The 22,341-nt window shown below is 45.4% G+C and overlaps 1 protein-coding gene across 2 annotated transcripts in view; it reads left to right on the top strand.

Moving 5' to 3' along the window:
• LOC129384496 (histone-lysine N-methyltransferase PRDM7-like) overlaps nucleotides 1-22,341 on the top strand; it is a 100,290-nt gene continuing 77,949 nt past the window's right edge. For both annotated transcript variants that reach the window (XM_072287025.1, XM_072287026.1), the window contains exons 1-2: nucleotides 1-183; nucleotides 3,432-3,524. In XM_072287025.1, the coding sequence (XP_072143126.1) occupies nucleotides 54-183; nucleotides 3,432-3,524 (223 nt within the window). In that variant the 5' untranslated portion in view covers nucleotides 1-53. The remainder of the gene's footprint in view (nucleotides 184-3,431; nucleotides 3,525-22,341) is intronic.

The raw sequence follows: 22,341 nt of genomic DNA, 5'->3' as shown, positions 1-22,341 counted from the left end.
GCTTGGTATACTGATAGATATAGTCAAGCTTGTCGTAGCTTTCGTGGTTAGGAATGACCACCAAAAAAGATTTCGACAAGCTGCGGGAGAACGTCGTCGAATACCAGAGCGGTGAGGCAGGGGAAAGCACGAATGTTCCTTACGCTGCTGCCACAGAAGAGTGCGAAGCGCCAAAAAAGCTCGGTGAGTTAGCTCGGCGCATTGAGCGCACTTATCCCACCGTATGGTTTATTGCACGTTTGGTGGATACAGTTTTACCAATTGTGATAACGTGGCTACCTTCAAGACACTACTATTCGTAATATTATTTACAATATACGCCTCAGAAAACAAAGGTGGGGTTCCACGTAGCACTGTTCCTCGGGAAATAAGAAATGATTTCGTGAACCAGAACGATTGAAATAGCGCAGCGATTCGCTTGATGTTTTCGGACTGATACCGCGAGAAGCACGTTAGTCTTGTGATACCCATTTGTAAACATCATTGTGCTTTCATCGCTGACCAGTGTAAATAATTCACTTGCAGCCTCTTTTTACTGAATAACTTGTACGCCGTATAATACGCGGATTGTACGCAATCGTAGAGTTCATAGACAATTATCCGACAATTTCTTCATTCTACCACCATGAGCGAATAAAGTTCTACTGAGGAAATTTCTGCTTAACCCTTACAGGCGAACATCTAGCGACTACGTAGTGCACGGCATATTTAATTCTTGCATAGCACGCAAGCTTTCCCCTGAGTACTTTTAACAAATCTTTTATTAGAAATTGCTCGGCCACACAGCTCTGCTTCCGCTAAGAGCATTTAACATTTCTAAAAAATTATATATCACATATGAAAGGGTAAGTCTAGTGAGGGCAAGAAACCTCAATAGAGAAACAGCAGAATAATTTTTCTAAGAATTTTCGTTAAGGAGAGGGAGGGGGCAATATCGTTATAGAGATCAGCCAAGAAAATATACCACAAAAGTGGGCAGTGACTCCTCTGCAGTCGCCAGGCGGTAGAGCGCTCCAGAGCAAAATAATAATATTCGTTCGCGCGTGCGTTAGGTGCATAATAATGGCATAAAATGACAGTGCTTACGAAATGTTAGTCATATATACAGGGTGTTTCAGCGAACACTTTCAAAATTTTTAAAGGTCGTCTGTGGCAGATAGCCCTATACTAGTTCATAAGGTGGTCTACTCGAAACGGCGCCCACTAATTGCACCAAAATGACAATAGATTGTCGACGAACTAACAAAAGATCAGGAATTAGGTTTCTAATTACCTTATAGCCCATATTGCAATTTACAAATTCTAGCCGTGGAGTTCGCAAGGCGGATGCACTTCGAACGAATTCTCAGGATGACGCCAGTTTCGAAAAATTAATTACCGAACTCTGCGGAGAACTGCATTGGCGTTCCAGTTACTTTCGCGCTTAAATGCATGAACCGACGTTTGCTGAGTAACTGGAATGCCAGTACATTGCTCCTTAAACACGGGAATGAATATCTCGAAACTGGTGTCATCTTGAGAATTCGTTCAAATGCATCCACCTTGCGAACTCCACGGATAAAGTTTGTAAATTTCAATACGGGCCATAGGTAATTAGTGAAAATCTTAATTTGGGAAGTATTTAACTTTGTCGATTAAGCATTTGAGTATTTTGTGCAAGTAGTGTCCGCCATATTGAGTAGGCGAGCTCATCAAATAGAATTGTGCTATTTGCCACGGGCGACCTTTAAAAATTTTGAAATTGTTCGATGAAACACCCGGTGCGTCAAGTGAGGACTGTACTCGCAGCACTGCTATAGGCACGGCATCTTTAGTATTCTCCCTAGGATGTAGCCGCACACCAGATTTTGGCATTGCAAACAAGTGCACTACATAGATGCTGCGGTGACGATCTTGTCTGGAAAGTATTGCAACAATGTACGCATAGAAAATACCTGAAGACGGGAAGGAAAGCCCTAGAGCTCTTAATTAGGCTTACCGCGTCTCACGCTAATGGAGATGGCACATGCATGACGCTGCCGGGTCTTTCTCATTTGGCCTGCAACGCGCAAATAGTTGGCATCAGCAGTTGTAACTCTGAGACTCCGCTTGAAATGCAGAGAGCGCAAAATAACCTCTGGTAATGGCCTGTGCAGCAACAATAATAAATGTGTAATAAGATTGGTAATGATGATGATGTCGCTAGTAGTGGTGACGATGATGACGATACTACAGGGTCTCGGGCGCGGAGATCGCAATAAAAGAGCTGCGCCTAGAACACTGCAGAGGAATATTTCACTCGCCTGGATCGAGCCCAAAAGTGGCTTGGGCTGCAGGCTGAGCACCACTACGCGATTTCAAATGTGGCCTGGCCCTGTGCCGCCCATTAAACCTCAAGCCTAAACAAAGCTTCGTCCAGTTCTTGCTCTCTGTGAAGTTGCCAGCCGCACACATATCATTTGCTAGAAACGGATTTGAGCGCCACGGTATATCAGGTCATTTCTTAGTTGGTGACAAATAAATGAACAGGTACGTAAGAAAGATAACGTCCCCTTTATTATGCATTTGTGTTGAAGTATCATATGAGCGTCCGTGTTACTTTGGCTAAATAGTTGTACGGCAACAGAGCGAATGCATAAGTGACACTTAGCTAAACACAACCAGCCATTTTCTATGACTTTAAAAAAAGTTAGTGAATGCAAAGCACAATGGAAAAACCCCCATAAGTAAAGTTAACAGGAATATAAATTTATATACGATGGCTGTAGGCGTTCAGAGTTCTATAGTACACTACCACGAGACATTCTTACACTTCCCTTAAATTCGAGTATGAGTCGTTGAGACGGCACATATTCCTGCACAGAACACGTCATTTTTATTTGTTTGTTCGGCTTTACGTAGTATACAGTTTAGGCATTCCCGTTTTCTGCTGGGAGCGAACTCGGGCTTCTGTACTTTTTTCTCGACATGTAACATGTTTACCTGAGTGCATACAGGCTGTAGACAGCGCAGTTTCTTTATTTTTTTATGATTCCATACTTCTTCATGTACCAGTAGATCCGTTGAACCACCGTATAGCTAGAAATGACAAATATAAGGCAGCGCAGCCTTACGCATCGAAACTTTGTTCAAAAGGAAACAGGATTGTGAGATGAAAATTTTCTTGTTCTGTATTACTTCATACATCCCCTTCGCCAACGCAGCAAGGTTTTGCAGCAGCTGCATTGACACGAAGTATCTTGGGATTATTGACAATTTAGAGACTCAATTAATTAAGCCATGTTTGACTAACTCCCGGGAATACTACACTATATTAGTAAACCCACTTGAACATAGAACGAACAAATGAAGTTGAAAGCAATAGCCAGATGCACTAAGCCCAATCACGTAATTTAGTCGGTGGATGATTAGTCCAGAAGGTATATTTTACTAGGGTAATTAAATATTTTCAGTTTTCAAGAGAGCCGCCACAGGCGAGGCAGGCAGCTCCAAGCGGCCAAGGGAGGACGTCAAGCACGAGCCAATTTCAGAAGACGGTGATCTGTGTAAGTACATCTGAGGTGATTGGCAAATTTAAGACCTCATGCTAGACCGTGGCATGTCTACATTCCCTAACTTCACATGCATTTTTGCAGAAGCGTACGTATATGATATGGTTGATTCTCAAATTCAGCAGCAAATCAGCGCCACGAACTGTGCATGGACAAGTTGGACAGTCTTTCTCACGTCCGGTTCATTGCGCTTGTTTTCCAGCTATTGCTCAGGTTGCTGAATGCCTTCGTTACCGCGATAAACCTACTCATTGTCGGTGCTTTTAGGTTTTAACATTTTATTTCAGGACCTACTAGTCGAGACGCATACTGTTATACAGAAAATCATAACCTGATTACAAGTGCTTTCAATGAATATGGAGTAGTCATAATTGCTCGATAAAAAAAAAAACTGTGTTTACATTAAAGAAGCACTTCAAGGAACCTGAAGGAAAATAATATTTTGAAATTTTTAGCTTAATTACTCAGATTAAAGAAAACTGAATATACAAACTGTGCACCCGGATTCTAATTACCAACTATTGTAAGTCAGACTACGGAAAATATTAGCATAAACTTTTTTTTTCTTTACTTCTCTGCGTCACTACTAGTAATTGTGATGGCGAGGCTACGCGGGAGAGAAGTAGCTTCCTAAATGTGAATACAGGTAGGTTTCTCATGTGCAGGGAGCATTTCTTTTTACTCATTGCAGCAGGCCCCTGGTTTTTTTTTTTGCTGCATTCTCCGGGCTCGCAAATCATTGGTCGCCAGATCAGAGAGCATGCAGGTACCTCTTCAAACTTAATTATAGCGTTCGATGACCTCTTATATGCAAAGTGCGCGCTCAACTGCTGATGGAGCCTCCACGTGCTTCCTTCACATACTGTACAACGCTGTAATGTGGACTGTTGTACAATATTGTTGTGTATGAGTAAGGGCACTTGGACAGGCGGTGTTGAAAATGGAAGAGATTAGAAAGCTTTATTCCAAGTGTGCTTGAAAGTCCGTCTGTAATCGAATGCGTCCTCATATACGAGTGAAAACCCCACACGATGGGAAGGATTCTTCGTAATAGTTTGTACATAAACTGAAGAAAGGTTGATGCAGAATAGCAACCTACGATGGGGAAAATAAAGTAACACTTGGTAATGTACGAGCACAATTATCAACATAGCACGCAGTCATGAGGATCTACCATACTTTGGGACATCGTCAAAACAGCCTATACGGCGGATCGGAAAATTGACAACCCGAAAAACGCTTCTGTGTTTTTCCCGCTGCTGCCCTATAACATTTGCCTTGCCGAGATGACCAAAGCACAGAAATTCTTTTCTTTTTTTAAGGGGCGGGAGGGGCAAGTGCTAGGAACAGTGGAGATGAGTTTGGACGATACCCCGAGTAAAAATTTTATTTTGCTACAATCCCCAGTCTGCCAAAAATTGTCAAATCTGATAATTTGTTAAATTTCACTCGTTATTAAAGATGGTGCATGATCTTCTAGTAGAATACTTCCAACAGAAATACTTAACAACGCGTAGAAGGACTGTCAAATAACTTGATCGATTAACTTGATCGAAATAGTTGAAGCGCTTTGCAGCAAATAGCTTATTTCGCTGACTGGAATAACTAACAACTACAAAGTACGTCTGATAACTGGAAACATAGAAAAGGCACTGAATAGAACATGCCGATGACTGACTGCACAAGACCAAGCGCAGCCCCGTCCGTCCACGTCCAGTCTGTCGTGCGCGGTTCCATTCGGTATGGATTACCGAGATGGTCGTTCGTATATCCTGTCAAGAATCAGTGGCAAAGTCATCGTGGCTGGGCTGGTATGCAACTGCACGCGAGCGTGCGGCCGCCCAATTCTTTAACAATAGGCAATTTCATCTGGGCGCGCTCAACAGCTCTGCTTGTGCAGGGGACCCTAGGAAGCAGCACTGCGCACGCGCTGTGCACAAGAGCACGCCTCGCGTTCTGCGCGCGGCAATACGTAGTGGCCGTTGCAGACAATGGGGGATCTGCGTGACGTCTTGACCTCCTTTTGCGTGCCCACAAGAGCAAATTCTTTCGAACAGAAGGCGCGTGATTTGGCTACTGCAGTTTCGGTAGATGGCGTATGGCGAGCGCTAAGCAGCAACCGAATGGCTCCCGCACGTGGCAATAGACAACTTCAGTTGGACGTCCGCAACCACTCACGTTCGCAGAGCGCGAAGTTGTGCGTACGCAGCGACGTGCGTGCGCGCGAAACCGCAATAGTTGGCCGGACGCAAAAAGTTGAGATTGCTTACTTGCACGCGCAGGAGCTGGCAGTGCGCTCCTAAGCGCCGCCATATGCCAGCTCCTGAAATTCTGTAGCGAATATTAGCCACTACGAGGTCAAACCATAAGCAGGAGCCATATCTTCGGCTAGATCCATAACAAAAAATGCGCTCTCGTGGACACACGAAAACACACGAGAACTCCCGACGAAACCCGCAGGGCCGGCAGCGGACTTTACGCAGCTTTTGAAAAGCTGCGGACGCACGCGAGCGACCGTCCATGCTCCTGTGCGTTGCGCATGCGCACTGTCGCCTCCACTGGTTTCCTGCGTAAGCAGAGCTCCTGGGAAAGCGCAACTAAAATTGTCTGTTAAAGCATATAATTGCGTTACTTTCGCGTAGTCATGATGCAGCCAGCCTTGGCTATGCGCGAGCTCTTTCGTTTTCTGATTCCACTACAGAACAATAAGTTTGCCTCGCAAGTGAGTTAGCCCGAATCGCCTATGGTGAAGAGATGTGTATAAAATAATGCGTGCCGGCCGCCGCCTATTCGTACTAAGGTGATGAAGGTGCTGCCACCTGTAGGTGTATCTCGCCCTCACACTGTATCCACTTCCTTTTGTGTGCCTTTGTCGTGTAGCGTTGTTCATACTTTGGAATAAAAATTCGTCAGTCGAAATGCAATAAAAGCACGTACTTGGAGGCATGACCTATTGTTTCCTGCCTACTATTGTTTCATTTCTGAAGAATGGCCAATATTTTTCAGTAATCGAGAGCCAATGCCAAGGCGCTTCGATCAAATAAATGGACAGTGAGAAACAATAATTATCGTGGTTAAGAAGCAGGTAATAAAATGGGAAGCACAGCCCCATAAAACCACAGCCGTGTTTCACTGTGCAAGAGCCACATGACTTGCTGTTTCTAGCAGTGACTTTTGGGTGACGATAGTATTTTGCTAGCTTGTGCAACAGACAACAAACAGAACAAAAATTCTATATTTTAACTGATGGCTTAGAAAACACGGGGAAGAGATGCACTGTACACGACGTCGGCTTGCAAGTGTAGACAAAACGCCAGCGAAGTTCGAGCTCTCGCACGTAGTCAACGAAGGAAACGCAGACACTAGAACGGAACGTGCCAAAAGGTAGTGCCGTCGCAACCATGTACGTTGCTATAGAAATGGGCGCGCTCAAGGTGAACGCTATAGCGTCACCTCCCTACATACGGGGAAGCGCGCTTTCTTATGACACATAACATGACCAGTACGTATTTTTCATGCACCATATCTAGAATTCCAAACTGTTGTCTATTGTCGGATTCTAAAAGCACCGAGAACCGACGTCCTCTGTTGCCACATTTATCAGCTACCTGCCCCTTCAACTAAACACGATTTGCCTTACATAGTCAGGAATTATGTAGCAACGGTATCCTGATTTAATTGAACCTTGTTCATCACAAGTTCCTGCTCAATAAACCACTAGTTGTGTGGACATTTGGATCGGTTCTCTTTCTTTATGTGAGAAACACTTTATTGAAATCGCGGTCTGCGCTCACCTTGCAGCTCATTGACGCGCACAGCTGTTTTCATTACCGCTATTGCTGAAGCAGGTGTGCGTCGCTCCTACTTATGCAAGGTGTCCCAGCTAACTTTCGCTAGAGTTTAAAAATATGCAAATGCCACGTAGCTGCACAGGAGAAGGGTGATGTTCTTTGCCGTCAGTTGAAGATACACCAAATATCTTGTTCAATTCGCCTGATTAGATAATTAGTCTTAATTATTTAATCAACTTCTCAAATATTATGATAATGAAAAGTGTCAATGAGAAAATTGTAGAGCGACATGAAAAACTCAAGATTCATTTTTCTGTGGTTGAATACGTGCTACATAAGTGTTTTCCGAGCGTGAAAGGAGCGTGAAAATGCACGCGAAACAAGCACGCGACATGCAAGTTGAGGCACTTAGCGTGGTTTCGCGGGCTTGTATGTCGCACGGGCTTGTTGTATGTAAAAACACTTGTATGTCGCACGTATTGAGCAAACAGAAAGCCCTATAGGGAGTTTTTCATGTCACTTTACAATTTTCTCATCAACACATTTAATTAAATATCTCCGAATCCAGACAGGCTGCCAATGCCAACAGATCCTGGCAACATTTACCACCCGAACTTTGTCGAGTGAAGCTAGCTTAGCAGGAAGCTTTGAGGAGCTATCAGGCATTGTTTGCGATATCATTAGCCTTAGTGAGATTAAAAGAACTGGTCAGGCTTATACAGCGCCGACAAATGGCCAGGACTTCTGCAATAGAGGACTTCAAGATAAGAAGCAGTAAGGAGATCCATTCCTAATCCAGATGGGCATCGCGGGTAACAATGACGAATTCCACAGCATAAATGAAAGGTTAGCAGTAGTCATAATAAAACTGAATAAAGGTATAGAATAAAGGCAGCAGAAGCCTACGCTCCAACCTGCAGTCATGATGGTGATAATACATCAATTTTATGAAGATGCTGAATGATAGATCTGAAAAGTGCAAGCTCAGTAGACTTTAGTAATGGGTGACTCCGATGCAAAAGTGGGGGAAAATGAAGCTGGTGAACAAGCAAGTGGCAACTGCGGCGTCGATTCTAAGAACGCTAGAGGAGAGATGCTAGTAGATAATACGGAAAGGAATAAGCTGCGAATAATGAGCACCTTCTTCAAGAAGCGTAGCAACAGAAACTGTACCTGGAAAAGCCCTAATGGTGAAACAATAAATGAAATTAATTTCATACTTTTTTGTGGATTCCAACATTGCGCATGATGTAGAAGTGTTAGATAGGGTAAAGTGTAGTGACCATAGGTTAGTGAGGGCTAGGATTCACCACAATTTGAAGAGAGAAAGAATAAAATTGGTCAAGAAGAAACAGGCCAACCCAGATGCATTAAGGGTAAAAAAGCAGTCAAATTCAGGCTGCTACTTGCAAACAAATATGCAGCCTTACAACACAGAAATTAAGCGGACATAGAGGTTGTGAAGGAAACCGCAACGAGGCTCGCTTCAGTGGCAGCAATTGAAGTGGGAGGTAAATCACCAAGGCAACTATTAGGCACGCTCCCCCAGTAACAAAATACCTAATAAAGAAACGACGAAAAATGAGTGTTCAACTCAAGAGATAAGATAGAATTCGTGGAACTGTCAATAGTGATCAACAAGAAGGAAATAAGCGATATTCGAAATTATAACGTGAGAAAGACACGAACCCCCCAAAAAATGGACACAGCATAAAATCAGTGAGAAGGAAACTTGGCATAGGACAAACCAAGGTGTATGTACTGAAAGGAGGGAAATATCAGTAAAAATCTCGAAGGTATAGTAACAGCAGCGGAATGATTCTGTACTGACCAACACAGTACCCAAAGGAGCCTCTATACTTCCGTTCGGAGCAGTAATGCACAGATTGCAGAGATTGCTCCTATAACAACGATGACGTTAGAAGGGCCTTACAAGACATGAAACTGGGGAAAGCGGCAGGAGAAGATGGAATAACCAGCGATTTAATCGAAGATAGAGGACACAATGTTTGAAAAACTAGCAGCCCTTTATGCGTACTGTCTATGGACTTCAAGGGTCCCAGAGAACTGGAAGAATAGAAACATTATACTAAACGACAAAAAGGAAGACGTTAAAGAGCTGAAAAAGTATGGGCCCATTAGCTTACTCCCACCATTATATAAAATATTCACCAAGATAACTTCCAATAGATTAAGGTCAACACTGGACTTTAGTCAACCAAGTGAGCAGGCTGGATTCAGAAAGGGATACTCTACAATGCCTCACATCCATGTGATTAAGCATTTAATCGAGATATCCCGAGAGTGCAATCAGCTTCTCTATATGACTTTCATAGATTACGAAAAGGCATGTGATCTAGTAGAGATACCAGCAGTCGTAGAGGCATTATGTTATCAAGCAGTACAGAGCGCTTACATAAACATCTTGAAAAATGTCTGCAGAAAAGTAGGAAGATACCTATAAAAAGAGGGTTAAGACAAGGAGACCCTATCTCTCCATTGCTATTCACTGCGTGCTTGGAAGGAGTATTCAAGGTATTAAACTGGGAAGCCTGAAGAGTAAGGATGGACAGCGAATATCTCAGCAACCATCTGTTTGCAGATGACGTTGTCCTGTTGAGAAACATTGGAAGCGAGTTACAACAAATGATTGAGGACTTTAACAGAGACAGGGTAAGTGTGGGGTTGAAGATTACTATGTAGAAGAGAAAGATAATGATCAATAGGCGGGCAAGGGAACAAGACTTCAGGATCGCCAGTCAGTCTATAAAGTCTGTGAATTAGTACTTTTACCTAGGTCAATTCCTCACAGGGGAACCTGTTCATGAATAGGAAATTTACGGAACAACAAAACTGTGCGAGAGCATACGGCAGACATTGTCAGCTCTTGACTGGAAGCTTACCATTATCACTAAAAAGAAAGGTGCACAATTAGTACATTCTACCGGTGATAACATACGGCGCAGAAACTAGGAGACTGACCAAGAAGCTCGAAAACAAGTTAAGAACCGCGCAAAGAACGATGGAACGAATACTACGTATAACGTTAAGAGACGGAAAGAGGGCAGTTTGGATCAGAGAGCAAACGGGTATAGCCGATATTCTAACTGGCATTAGGAGAAAAAATGAAGCTGGGTAGGTCGTGCAATGCGCAGGTTAGATAAGCGGTGGACCATTAGGGATACAGAATGGGTGCCAAGAGAAAGGAAGTGAATTCGAGGACGACAGAAGACTAGGTGAGGCGATGAAATTAGGAAACTAGCAGGCGCTAGTTGCAATCGATTGGCGCTGGACAGGGGTAATTGGAGATCGCAGAGAGAGGCCTTCCTGCTGCAGTGGACATAATATAGGCTGATGATGATGAGGATCATATACCTGCTGCATTTGCCCTGATGATTTTTGAAAAATACAGACATGGTTAGGTCCTGTGTAAGATTTTAGCAATATTTTGCCGGGTTTCAAAGCGGAAAAATTATTTTTAAGGTGCAGCGAGAAATTGGAAATCTCGCTGCCTTACCTTGCGGAGAGCTGCATGTTTAGCAGCAAAATTTTCTCAGCTGCTGGGCCGATTCAAAACTCCGTAATGCGTGTCTCAGTTTCTGCTACTGGAACGACGAAAATCGGGCAGTAGCAAGCGTCGCAATGCGATTTTTACAGGGCACATTTCACATAGATACTATTTCAACAATGCGACCATTGCGACGCCCAGGGTTGCTTGCTGCCAGGTTTTGTGGCACATGCCTGTTCGTTTTGAGGGCGCAACGGTGGCTTCTGAAGTTTACTGCGATGATTCACGGTGCACGTAGACAACAGCGGTTCGCATGTGGTTATTTAGCGTTGTTTGTTATATCGTGGGCCTTCTATGTCCGGGTTGTTCTGCCTGCGCTACAACAACCTACAAGATGACCTATCAGCAAGTTTATATAGTTACACTCACCCCATATGCAGTGTACGCAATTCGGCTGCAGTGAGGTTGTCGTGTCAGCCCAACCATATCGTCGCGCTACCCGTGCTCAACGTCAACTTCTGGAAAAATGATCTCTGTATTTTCTCGTGATTCACATAAGTGGTTCTAGCTCCTAACCACATTCTTGCACGAAACGCAACAACAAGCACCTACCCAAAAACCCACGTCTTCTCCTGAACGAAGCTGCTAATGATCTGTTTGTGACTACTGAACGTGTAATAGAAATTGGGTTGTGAAATTGAACCTCCGCGCTAGCCTGGTTCGTCCATCGTGGTGCATGTGCTGTGAGTATATATATAGGAGCCCTCTATAAATATTTCTAAAGGCGCAAAAGCCGACATATGAACTTTTTTTTTTGAGCAGCTACCGTCACTTGTGCAGAAACCTGTACGTCGCATCATAGCATTCTAAAGGCATTCATCATAGCATTTTAACATTGTGGATTATCTCCTAAGCATTCGTCGGAATCCTTGAGTGTGCGCGTCTGTACCAAGTTGTGGTGTTGCAATCGCAGTGATGTAAGCATTTGTAAAAATATGTTGCAATAAAGTAATTTATTGAACTTTGTTTCCAAAGTTACAAGATGTGGCCACGCAGTAACGATGACATTATTAACCCAAAAAAATCCAGATTCTGTACACGTATTGTAATTTATGCGAAGTGAAGTTTTTGTCAAGTGGCCAGCTAAATACTGGTAAAGTAACTCCGCTATATCCAACTGTCCTTATTTTCAACAATCCAACGTGTCATCTGTTTCAAAGTTTCTTTATGCACAGCATAGGTCACAACCTTAATCTCATGTATGTTTATGCACTACATGTTCACGTGCTATACCAAAATGCAAACGGCAGTGAATGTGTATGCACACTTCAAGAAATCAACACACGGACGTTTGGTGAGGGAGGGATGATGAGAGGTGCTTACGGAGAAATGAATCGCATGTGCTTATGGATTTATTTGTTTATTCATTTATCTACCTCGCAAGCTGCAAGGTTCGAGTATTAGGTGAGCGAGAATAAAAAATAGACAGATAGAGCTATTTCTCTCAATACAAAGTACAGAATCAGAGAGGATGGAAGGGAAAAAGCTGCCAAATTCAGCTCGAGGACCCGCTATGTCTTATAGAGCAGCAGTGGGGTGAAAAACAAAGGCAATGAGATAGTTTGCAAAGAATACACAACCACAGGATTCATATCAGTGAAAACATTCTCAATATTCGCAATCTATTACATAATTGTGATTTTGCACAATTAGCGCAATTAAACAAATACACACATTCGTGGCAATTCCCATTACACAATTCTAACGCCAGCGTAGACAAAAATGCCCATAAATATAATTCATTCAAGTCCCTTGCAATGCATTGTCAATTACAAAGGTGAGCTATTTGGTCGAGTGCGCGAAAGTATTTATGAATTCCATGATAGTTTGTGTAGAAAACAACCTAACAGAAAGATGATTATCTTGGAGAACATTTAAATAATTCGACATCTGATACGATAAAGATTGTGTGTGGTATTTGCTGCTACTCAACGGTAGGGTCCATGATGTAGGGTGCCGTACATCATATGTAGGTTAATGACGTACTTGCTGAAACATTGCTAGCATAAGGCTGTTGTTCGTTGCTACAGCAGTTTTGTAAATGTAGAGAAGTTTGAACACATACAAGGAAGTTATTCTTATAGTAATGAACTGCCTGAAACATTGTCAGCAGCACCAGCAGTGGGAAAGTCGAAGGAAGAGGCAAACAAGGCTTTGCTTAAAAGAACGAACACCATTCTTCTACGTGCCGAGTAAATACTGGCTGACAAGAAATAAATCAAAGTTACACAAAAACGAGAAGCAAGAACTGACGTGTGTCCGTACAGAGCTCAAGAGGAAGCGCTTCAATATATGAAAGCGTAACAGAAGGCATGCTGCCACATGATTTTCCCAACGTTTTTAGATGTGCACCTTTCATAATATCTATAAGCTGCCGATCTGCACAGAATGCTGGTTTCTTTGTCATGAGACGCCAAAAACGCTCCTGCGTCCCACAAGGGAGCGTGCTTGGCCCTTTGCTTTCTTTTTCTGATATTAATTAATGATTTACCTAAGTCCCAAATCTTCCCAATTTCTTCCCAATCAGGCTTTTCACTGATGACTGTGTAATTTACCGCCAACATCATTCTAATGATGACCGCTTAGCCCTAGAATCTGATCTTGATTCAGAAATAGCATGGTGCAGTGCCTGGCTCATGCAACTTAAGCTATCGAAAACAAAATTTATGTCCTTTACTAACAGTCAGTCTCGAAGCAAAACTGCTTATACCTTAAATATTGCTATAGTCGAATTGGTAACTACATATAAGTAGCTGGGTCTTCATGTACATTCAGACCTAACATGGAACCATCATGTTAACCTTATTCTTGCATGCAGTAATCGGTCATTAGGTCTCCTAAAAATAACTTGAAACATGTTGCTTCTCACCTCTGATTACGGGCCTTCTCTACACTAATTGGACCTAAAATTGAATATGCTTCGGTTATTTCGGACCTTCATCAAGCATATTTACAAATATTATTGAATCATTGCAGAACCGGACAGTTTGTTCTATTTACTCTAATTACTCACATCATACTAGCATCAGAGCATTAAAGAAACGCGCAGGCCTGCAAGAACTATGTCACCGCCGAAAAGCTACACGTTTATCACTTTTTATATGCTGTATCATCGCTGAACACTTCATAATGACTTTTCTTGTTTGCTTTCTTCCATATTTCACCGACGCGACGATCCGCTTGTCATGTCGTACGTTTAATTGTGCACGTTCTTTCATACCACGCACCATAACGGACTCGAATGCTCTGCCTCCACGTGTTGCTACTGCCACCGATCCCGATAAGTTTTGCAATCTGTTGTCTGCCTTAACTACTGCTTAACATAGTGCATATATTATCTCATGTGTGAACAGTTTCTGTTTACTTTGTATTTCTTATAATGTATATCTTGTTGTTTTAATTCATTTTATGCTGTTTGGAAGATGTATAATTGGTATAATTTTTACTACTGCCTTGTTCATGTTATTGTTTGGTATCTTTTCTTTGTGCTTGTTGGAATTAACAGCATTTGGTACTTATAGTCTGATCTCGCATGATGTGCGCAAACTTTTTAAAAACAATTTGTAGTATATGGTGCTTTTTCTCAGTTGTCTGTACGCCCCCCCCCCCCCCCTACGTAATACCCTCCTATGTAATACCCTCAGCCGTGAGCGCCTTGGAGGTCTTTCTGTATAAATAAAAATAAATAAATCATGCATGCTCGAATGTCTCGAAATCCGAGGGGGCATTGCAGAAGAAGATGACATATTGTGCAGATATGCTGATCACCTGCCTAAAGAAATTATGGAAGCTGTAGATTTAAAAAAGCTGCGAAAATCTTGTGCCAGCATTTCCTCCGTTAGAGATGGATGCATTTCCTATCAGGAAACATGCATTATTCGTTGCTTCTCCTTTTTCTCTATGTTCGGCTTATTGCTTGTCAGACAGCATTTACTCGCCATGTACATTAAACTTTATGCTGTTAGATCATCTCGGGTTGATGATATTTGTCAGGTTGATGACCTTACTTGTCAGCATCATGAGTTTATTAACTACTGCGCATCAGAAAGACAATAGACAAGAACGAAGTGCACACACACAGCGCTTCGTTCTTGTCCGTTGTCTATCTGTTGCGCTGTAAATAATGAATAGACGCCAACTTGACCAGTTTTCAGTCAAACGTTTAGTCGTCATGTATATCTGGCGGTGGCGGACTCTGTGGTTTAGGTGACTTCTTTGGGCGGTTTTCGTTGAGCCTAATGTCTTGCTTAGCAAAACTGTTTCCAACGATGATCAATTTCACCACGGGCTTGTAGTTCTTCTCTACGACTCTGGACGAGTGGTGAACCTTGCTATAGCGCGTTGGTGACTCATTCAGAGGTCGCGTGGCGTCGTGGTAGATGGACAGGCTACACTTAATATTCGAGCACCAGCTATAAAGACACTGACTGGGCGTCGCCTATGTTCGCGTCCCGACGGTAGGAGTCCGACTACTCTTAGGACTTTCTGAGTGTTAAGACTAGTGGAATCGTGAACGGCGTCGTGTAGTTAAGGCTAGGCGACATGTGACTTTTCATTGTCTCGTAGTTGACACGTGCATCGCTGCTGCCTGTTGTCTTGTTTCCATATGGCGCAATGTGCTGCACGATGACATTTGAGCAGTACTTGTACTTCAGCCGCGCTGCGTTGCGACACTTTCGTCTGACGTGTCCCTCTCTGCCGTATTTAGAACAACAGTTCTTGCCAGTTAGTCGGGGTCTAATCTCATCGGCTGATGATACGACGTGGAAATCCATTATGGCGCGGTCATGGTGATCGCGAAGTACACCGCAGAGATGGCCCAACGATGCAGATCCTGCGGCGAGCGCTAATGCTGACGGTAGCTGTGGTGGTAGACGCGGTTTACGTCGTGTCTACCACCAAAGCTACGATGTTTTCGGCAGGGGCTTTAAATGAGAGGCCGGGCTCTTTTCTCTGCTCTCGACTTGAACATTCAAGAACGCCATGACCTTTCGCACTTCCTCTTGCCGCGGTTTGAGAGCAGCGCAGTCGTGGGCCTCTGTCTCCTTCATGCGTTTACGCTATAGAATGGAGATATCTTCCGAGAACGAGCGCTTAAGGACACGATAAAGTATGATGACGTGTTCTGACGCCGGAAGCCCAACGATGTCGAGGCAGCTTGTACAATGCGCTCAGTCATAACCGCTCTCGCTGTTGAACCGTCGCGTCATTCCGCGTCTTTTCCACATCACCTCTATTCTCCCATGCTGATCATTAGCCCGCGCCAGCTTCAGCACCAGACCTCTACTCAGTTCATCAGCCTTTTCCTTAGCTCAAAGGCAGCTGGGCGATGACTCGTTGTATATAATTAACTGGGCCAAACGTGAGCGCATTCAGCTGTTCCAAGGCCTGCCGCTGTCCGTCTTTTGACGTACCTGCAAGCTATCCGCTTTCCGTTCGGAGCCGGCACTTCACTCATCACCGCTTCAGGGGCTCTCCCACCGGTTTCACTAGGCACAAAGCTCACTCTCGCAGGCATGACGGCGCCACAAGCATAGCATTCGCGATGCCTTCACCGACCACGGCAACCCTGATGCCATCGGCATTCGAGATTTTACCGCAAGCAGCAGCAGGCGAGCCTTCCGATGTTCTGTGCTCACACCTACCGCGGATGCATGGCCTACCGAACTTTTACAGGAACAACTCTGCCATCTGGTTTCTTCAGCTCCAGCATCAGTTCTACCTCTGCATTGTGAGCGACCAACACTTAAACTATTTCCACGCAAGTTCCGAGCTGCCAAACTCTTGGAGCTTTTACTTCTACAGGTCCGGGCATCTCCGAGCACCTGCGACAGGTCGCGATTTCGCTCTACGGCATCACTGTGACAGCGCCTCGCTCACTACCTACGCTGCCGGTGCTGCCTGGTACATCTCCCTTGGATTACGCGATCCCGACACTACCAACGACATCTGCCGATTCTACCTCGACCTCACCATTGAACATTATTTCAATCGCGCTTCGCACTAGGAGGAAGGGGGAAAGGGACCTCGTAGGGGCGCGACTATCGCCTTCAAAGCAGACGAAAAAGATGGGCTCATGGCAGCTAACGCCAGACAGAATACGGTAGCCGCCTCGCCTTAGCGGCCGCTAAAAAGTGGCTGGTCAGCGTAAATAAATAGTGGCTAAGGCGGCTGCGTGTTCGCGCCACCTGCCTCAGTTTCACTATCGGGTGCCTGCGCTAGAGGTTCTCCGTTCGAATCCCGGCGTCGGATAATTTTAGTAATGTTTATTGAAATATGAAAAATAGTACTTTGTTGAAGATGACCAGTTTACAATGTCGCGAAGCCGTTTGAAGCGAGAGATACGAAGTTTAGGCAAATCCTATACTTCTCATAATTCTCATGCTGTCCTGTGCACACTAGCACCAGAGTTTCCTCCAGTAATTATTGTATGAAACTCTATGTCTATAGGGGTCAACGGTACACAGTACAATCTGCGCGGCGGCGTTCCGTTCTGAACATTTTGTCCTGATTTTATGCTAATGGCACGCGCTGACTACATTGATCTGATCTTATATTGGCCTCCAATGCCACATTTTTTGTACAAAGGCCCACAGCGTTTCTGTTTACTTCATAGAATAGTAGATTGGCATTCAATGGTGGACTGGCATTCAGGCACACAGTCGCTGTTTCTTCAATTTCTCGAGGATTTGTGTGTATTTCGCTGGCGTTGCGTCTACTCCGTGAATATTGACACGTGTACTTATCTTTATCGGGCGACCACGTTTTGCCGCCTAACAAATGTTATCGCACGCCGTGGGACGCGCATGCATGTATCCAAAGTTTCTGGAAAGTTATTGATGCTTCTATCCGCTGTCTGTTGTCGCCGAAACTTCTGTTATCTGATTTCATCGTCTGACGCGAATGGTGTAGAACTTTGTGGAAGGCACGCGGGTCCCAACGATTAGTCTGGAACATTCGACGGCTGCTGTATAAAAGCCGACGCGCTTGACCCGCTTTTCAGGTTTTTGACGAGCACCGACGGTGTTCACCGCTCTCATTGTGGTTTAAGTGTAGCCTGTTTTGTGGGCACAGGTTCGCCCAATAAAAGCTAGTTTTGCCTTTCACAGTATTGCTACTGTGTTCTTTGACGTCATGGCCACGTGACATCTGGTGGAGGTGCTTTGCGTTCATGTACCGGACGCCCCCACAAAACCGTGACCCAAGCCCGCACGCGGAAGACAACACCAACGTCGCCAAGAAGTAGCGAGGTAGCCGCAGGCTGCAAGGACTGCCCCCGGAGCACGGACTTTTGCCTGAGACGACCAGGAAGATCACCATGAAGTCCACCCCAATGGCAGCCCCAGCGTCCCGCGTCGTGCTGCAGCAGCCCAGGGAGCCTCCGACGATCCGCGGTTCAACGTTCGAGGACCCGGAAAGCTGGCTTGAGACATATGAGAGAGTCGCTACATTTAACAACTGGAACAGCGGCGACAAACTGCAACATGTCTTCTTCGCATTGGAAGACGCGGCCAGAACGTGGTTCGAGAACCGAGAAGCCACCTTAATGCCCTGGGAACTGTTCCGAAGCGGCTTCCTGCACACATTCGCAAGCGTTGTGCGCCGAGAACGAGCCCAAGCGCTATTAGAAACCCGGTTTTAGGATAGATAGTTGGGCGTGTTGGTTAGAAACCCGGGTGCAGCTACCTAATGAGACAACCGCAATCTTCACGGAGGAAATAGGCCGTCTATTCCGCCACGCCAACCCTCAAATGCCCGAGGAGAAGAAAGTCCGCCTACTCATGCATGGTGTGAAGGAGGAACTTTTTGCCGGAATGGTACGAAGCCCACCGAAGACCGTCGACGAGTTTCTTCGCGAGGCCACCAGCATCGAGAAGACACTCGAGATGCGAAACCGGCAATTCGACCGCCGCACGAATTCAACAAACTACGCCGGAGTTCAGTCAATGGCCACCGACGACATACGCGAGGCTATCCGAGTGGTCGTGCGGGAGGAGCTACAGAAGCTGTTCCCATCATCACAGCCTCAAATGGCTTCGATTGCCGACGCCATACGTGAGCAGCTCCAACAACAACTCGGAGTAGCCCCTGAATCGCTGCAGCCTCAGCCGCAAACGATCACCTATGCCGCCGTCGCCCGCCGTCAAGGTCCCCCTCCACGACCGCGCCAGGGCCCTGTAACACCGCAATTCCGTCGACCACCACCGCCGCCGCCAGCACGCCCACCCGTCGCCCAACGCAGCTACACGAGGAAGACAAACGTTTGGCGCGCCCCTGACCACAGCCCGCTCTGCTACCTCTGCGGAGAAGCGGGTGACGTTTACCGACAATGCCCATACCGGGAGATGGGACTGCGCGGTTTCGCCGTCAACGCTTGGCGCCCGCTGCAAGGGGAACGCCCTCGCGATATCGCCGACTACCTCGCCGCCACTCAGTGGGGCTCTCGAAGACCGTCGCGTTCGCCATCACCAGGCCGCTACCTGTCGGCACAGCGCCCACCATATACTGGCCCAGCCCGGGGCCGGTCAGCGAGCCCATATCCGAAAAACTAAAAGCAGCAACCGATGGAGGTGCGCTGGCTGTTCGTCGAACTGACGAAGATTCTCCGCCGCCGACGAAGACACCGAAAAAACTACCTCGACGACATAACGACACGCCGCCGTCCCGACGAAGTCTGAAAGCACAGAATACGACGACGAAAGACGACCTGACGACGCGACGTTCCAGCTTAGTTCAACACGACGCAGCCGTGATCCGACGCCAAGACCTAACTGCAACGCCAGACAAAGAACCACCGACCTCGACGTGCTTCTCGATGGCCACGCAGTTACCGCCTTAGTGGACACAGGGGCCAATTACTCCGTAATGAGTGGACACATCGCCGCCCAGTTAAAGAAAGTTAAAACTGCATGGGAAGGCCCTCAAATTCGAACCGCTCGAAGACACCTCATTACACCGACTGGAATCTGCACGGCAAGAATTGTCGTTAATGACCGTACTTGCCCTGCCACCTTCGTTATCCTCCAACAGTGTTCACGAGACGTAATTCTCGGCATGGACTTCCTGAACCAATACGGAGCAATCTTAGACCTGAAGCCAAAATCGATAACGCTGTCGGAAGATCAAGCGATACCGCCGGAGAGCTCTCGTAGTCACCACGCCTTGAGTGGGCTCGAAGACCAAGTGAGCATTTCGCCTCGCTCGAGCATTGTTATTTCGTTCGGCTCCGAAACACCCGCTGACGTAGAAGGCGTCATCGAAGGCGACCAATGTCTACTGCTCGACCATGAAATTTGCGTCGCTAGAGGAATCGCTCGACTGCACGGAGGAAACACGAAAGTGTTGCTGACAAACTTCAGCCAGGAGTTCAAGCACGTCAACAAGGGCACGACGATCGCATACATCGATGAAATTCTGGAAACCAGCAATGCCAGATAACCTTCTGTTATCTGATTTCATCGCCCGACGTGAATGGTGTAGAACTTTGTGGACGGCACGCGCGTCCCAACGATTAGTCTGAAACATTCGACGACTGCGGTATAAAAGCCGACGCGCTTGACCCGCTGATCAGATTTTCGACGATCGCCGACTGTGTTCGCCGCTCTCGTTGTGCTTTAAGTGTAGCCTGTTTTTTGGGCACAGGTTCGCCCAATAAAACCTAGTTTTGCCTTTCACAGTATTGCTACTGTGTTCTTTGACGTCACGGCCACGTGACAATATTAATGCGCCCGTTTTCATACTGCAGTCTCTCCGAATCTTGAACTGATTTTGGAAAGTCTGCGTTTCTATGCAAGAAAGTTAGAACAGCAAGGTAATGCGCAATCTACATCGCCAAATAATGCGTACTCTTCGTTCCTCTACCTTTTCTTTTTTTTCCGCTGTGAAATGCAAATAGTTAATGAGTTCACTTGGGCAAGCTAGGCTGTGTGATCTAAACTACGTTAGTGCGACAATCAGGTGACTCTATACCAGAATATTTTCATCGCCCTCGCGCGGTTACGCGCACGATAGCGATTTTCCAAAGTTGTAATTAGTTGAGGAGATAAAATCACAACGTATATTTTTTCGGTAATACTGGTTAATGCCTTGTATCAAGCTAATGACACCACAACGAAGATCAAAGGAAATTCTAACAGCCACCTTGCAACTCAGTGATATGACGTGCTGCGTCCAGAGACTGCCGTGTCTACATTATCGTCGTTTAACACCCTACGTTAGCTTGCCTCGTAGCAGGGAATCAACGTACAAAAGCGCAAGATTCAGCTTTGAGGCAAAAGTATTTGACCATAGTGGCAAGAGAATCACATTGTAAACGAACATCTATAGCTGCGTAACCACTAAGCTAGAGTCACGAAATCATCGCAATTATCGTAAGGCAGTTATCCTATTATAATGTGCACGACGGGATAATTATCTATTTCTTTATTGAAAATCCCTCAAAGACCCTGTACCAATGGTTTTACATGAGGGGTGGGCGGAGTTGATGGATACAAAGTTAATTGATATTTGCAAAGAGAAACTCAACGGCGTCATTGATCTGAACAGGGTTGACGTGAAGGACGATGTCAGAGGGAAAACTGTACCAGTGAATCCCTGTTTTGATAAAGAATCACTGAAGGTGCGTGAGGCTGCCACCACGGGGAGGGGGGAGCGGTGTTGAAGATTAATATGTAGAAGACAAAGATAATCATGAATAGCCGGGCAAAAGAACGAGAGTTCCGGATTGGCAGTTAGCCTCTAGAGTCTGTGAAGGAATGCGTTTGCCTAGGCGACTTACTCGCAACGGACCCTGATCATGAGAAGGAAATTTACAGAAGAGTAAAAATCGGTTGGAGCGCATCTGGCACACATTTTCGGATCCTGGCTGAAAGCTTACCATTATCATCGAAAAAAAAGTGTATAATGAATGCATTCTACTGGTCCTAACATATAAGGCACAAACTTGGAGACTTACAAAGAAGCTTGAGAACAAGTTAAGGACCCTACAAAGAGCGATGGAACGAGGAATGCTAGGTGTAATGTCAAGAAACAGGAAAAGCGCGGTCTGGAGCAGAGAGCAAGCGGGGATAGCCGACATTCTAATTGACATTAAGAGAAAAAACTGGAGCTGGCCAGGCCATATAATGAGTAGGTTAGATAACTGGTGCACCGTTAGGCTTACAGAATGGGTTCCAAGAAATGGGAATCGCAGTCGAGGATGGCAGAAAACTAGACGGGGTGATGAAATTTCGAAATTCGCAGGCACTACATGGAATCGGTTGGCGCTGTACAGCAATAATTGGCGATCGCTGAGAGAGGCCTTCGCCCTGCAGTGGACATAAAAGAGGATGATGATGATGATGATGATGATGATGATGATGATGATGACGACGACGACGACGACGATGACGACGACGACGTATTTGTGGCACCTTAAAAGCTTTAGCGCACCAGGCAGGGCTTGTAATCGCAC

This window comes from Dermacentor andersoni, chromosome 3 (assembly GCF_023375885.2).
Source record: "Dermacentor andersoni chromosome 3, qqDerAnde1_hic_scaffold, whole genome shotgun sequence".
Lineage (NCBI taxonomy): Eukaryota > Metazoa > Arthropoda > Arachnida > Ixodida > Ixodidae > Dermacentor > Dermacentor andersoni.
Note: the sequence above shows the minus strand (reverse complement) of the source record. Positions and strands in the feature narration are given on the sequence as shown.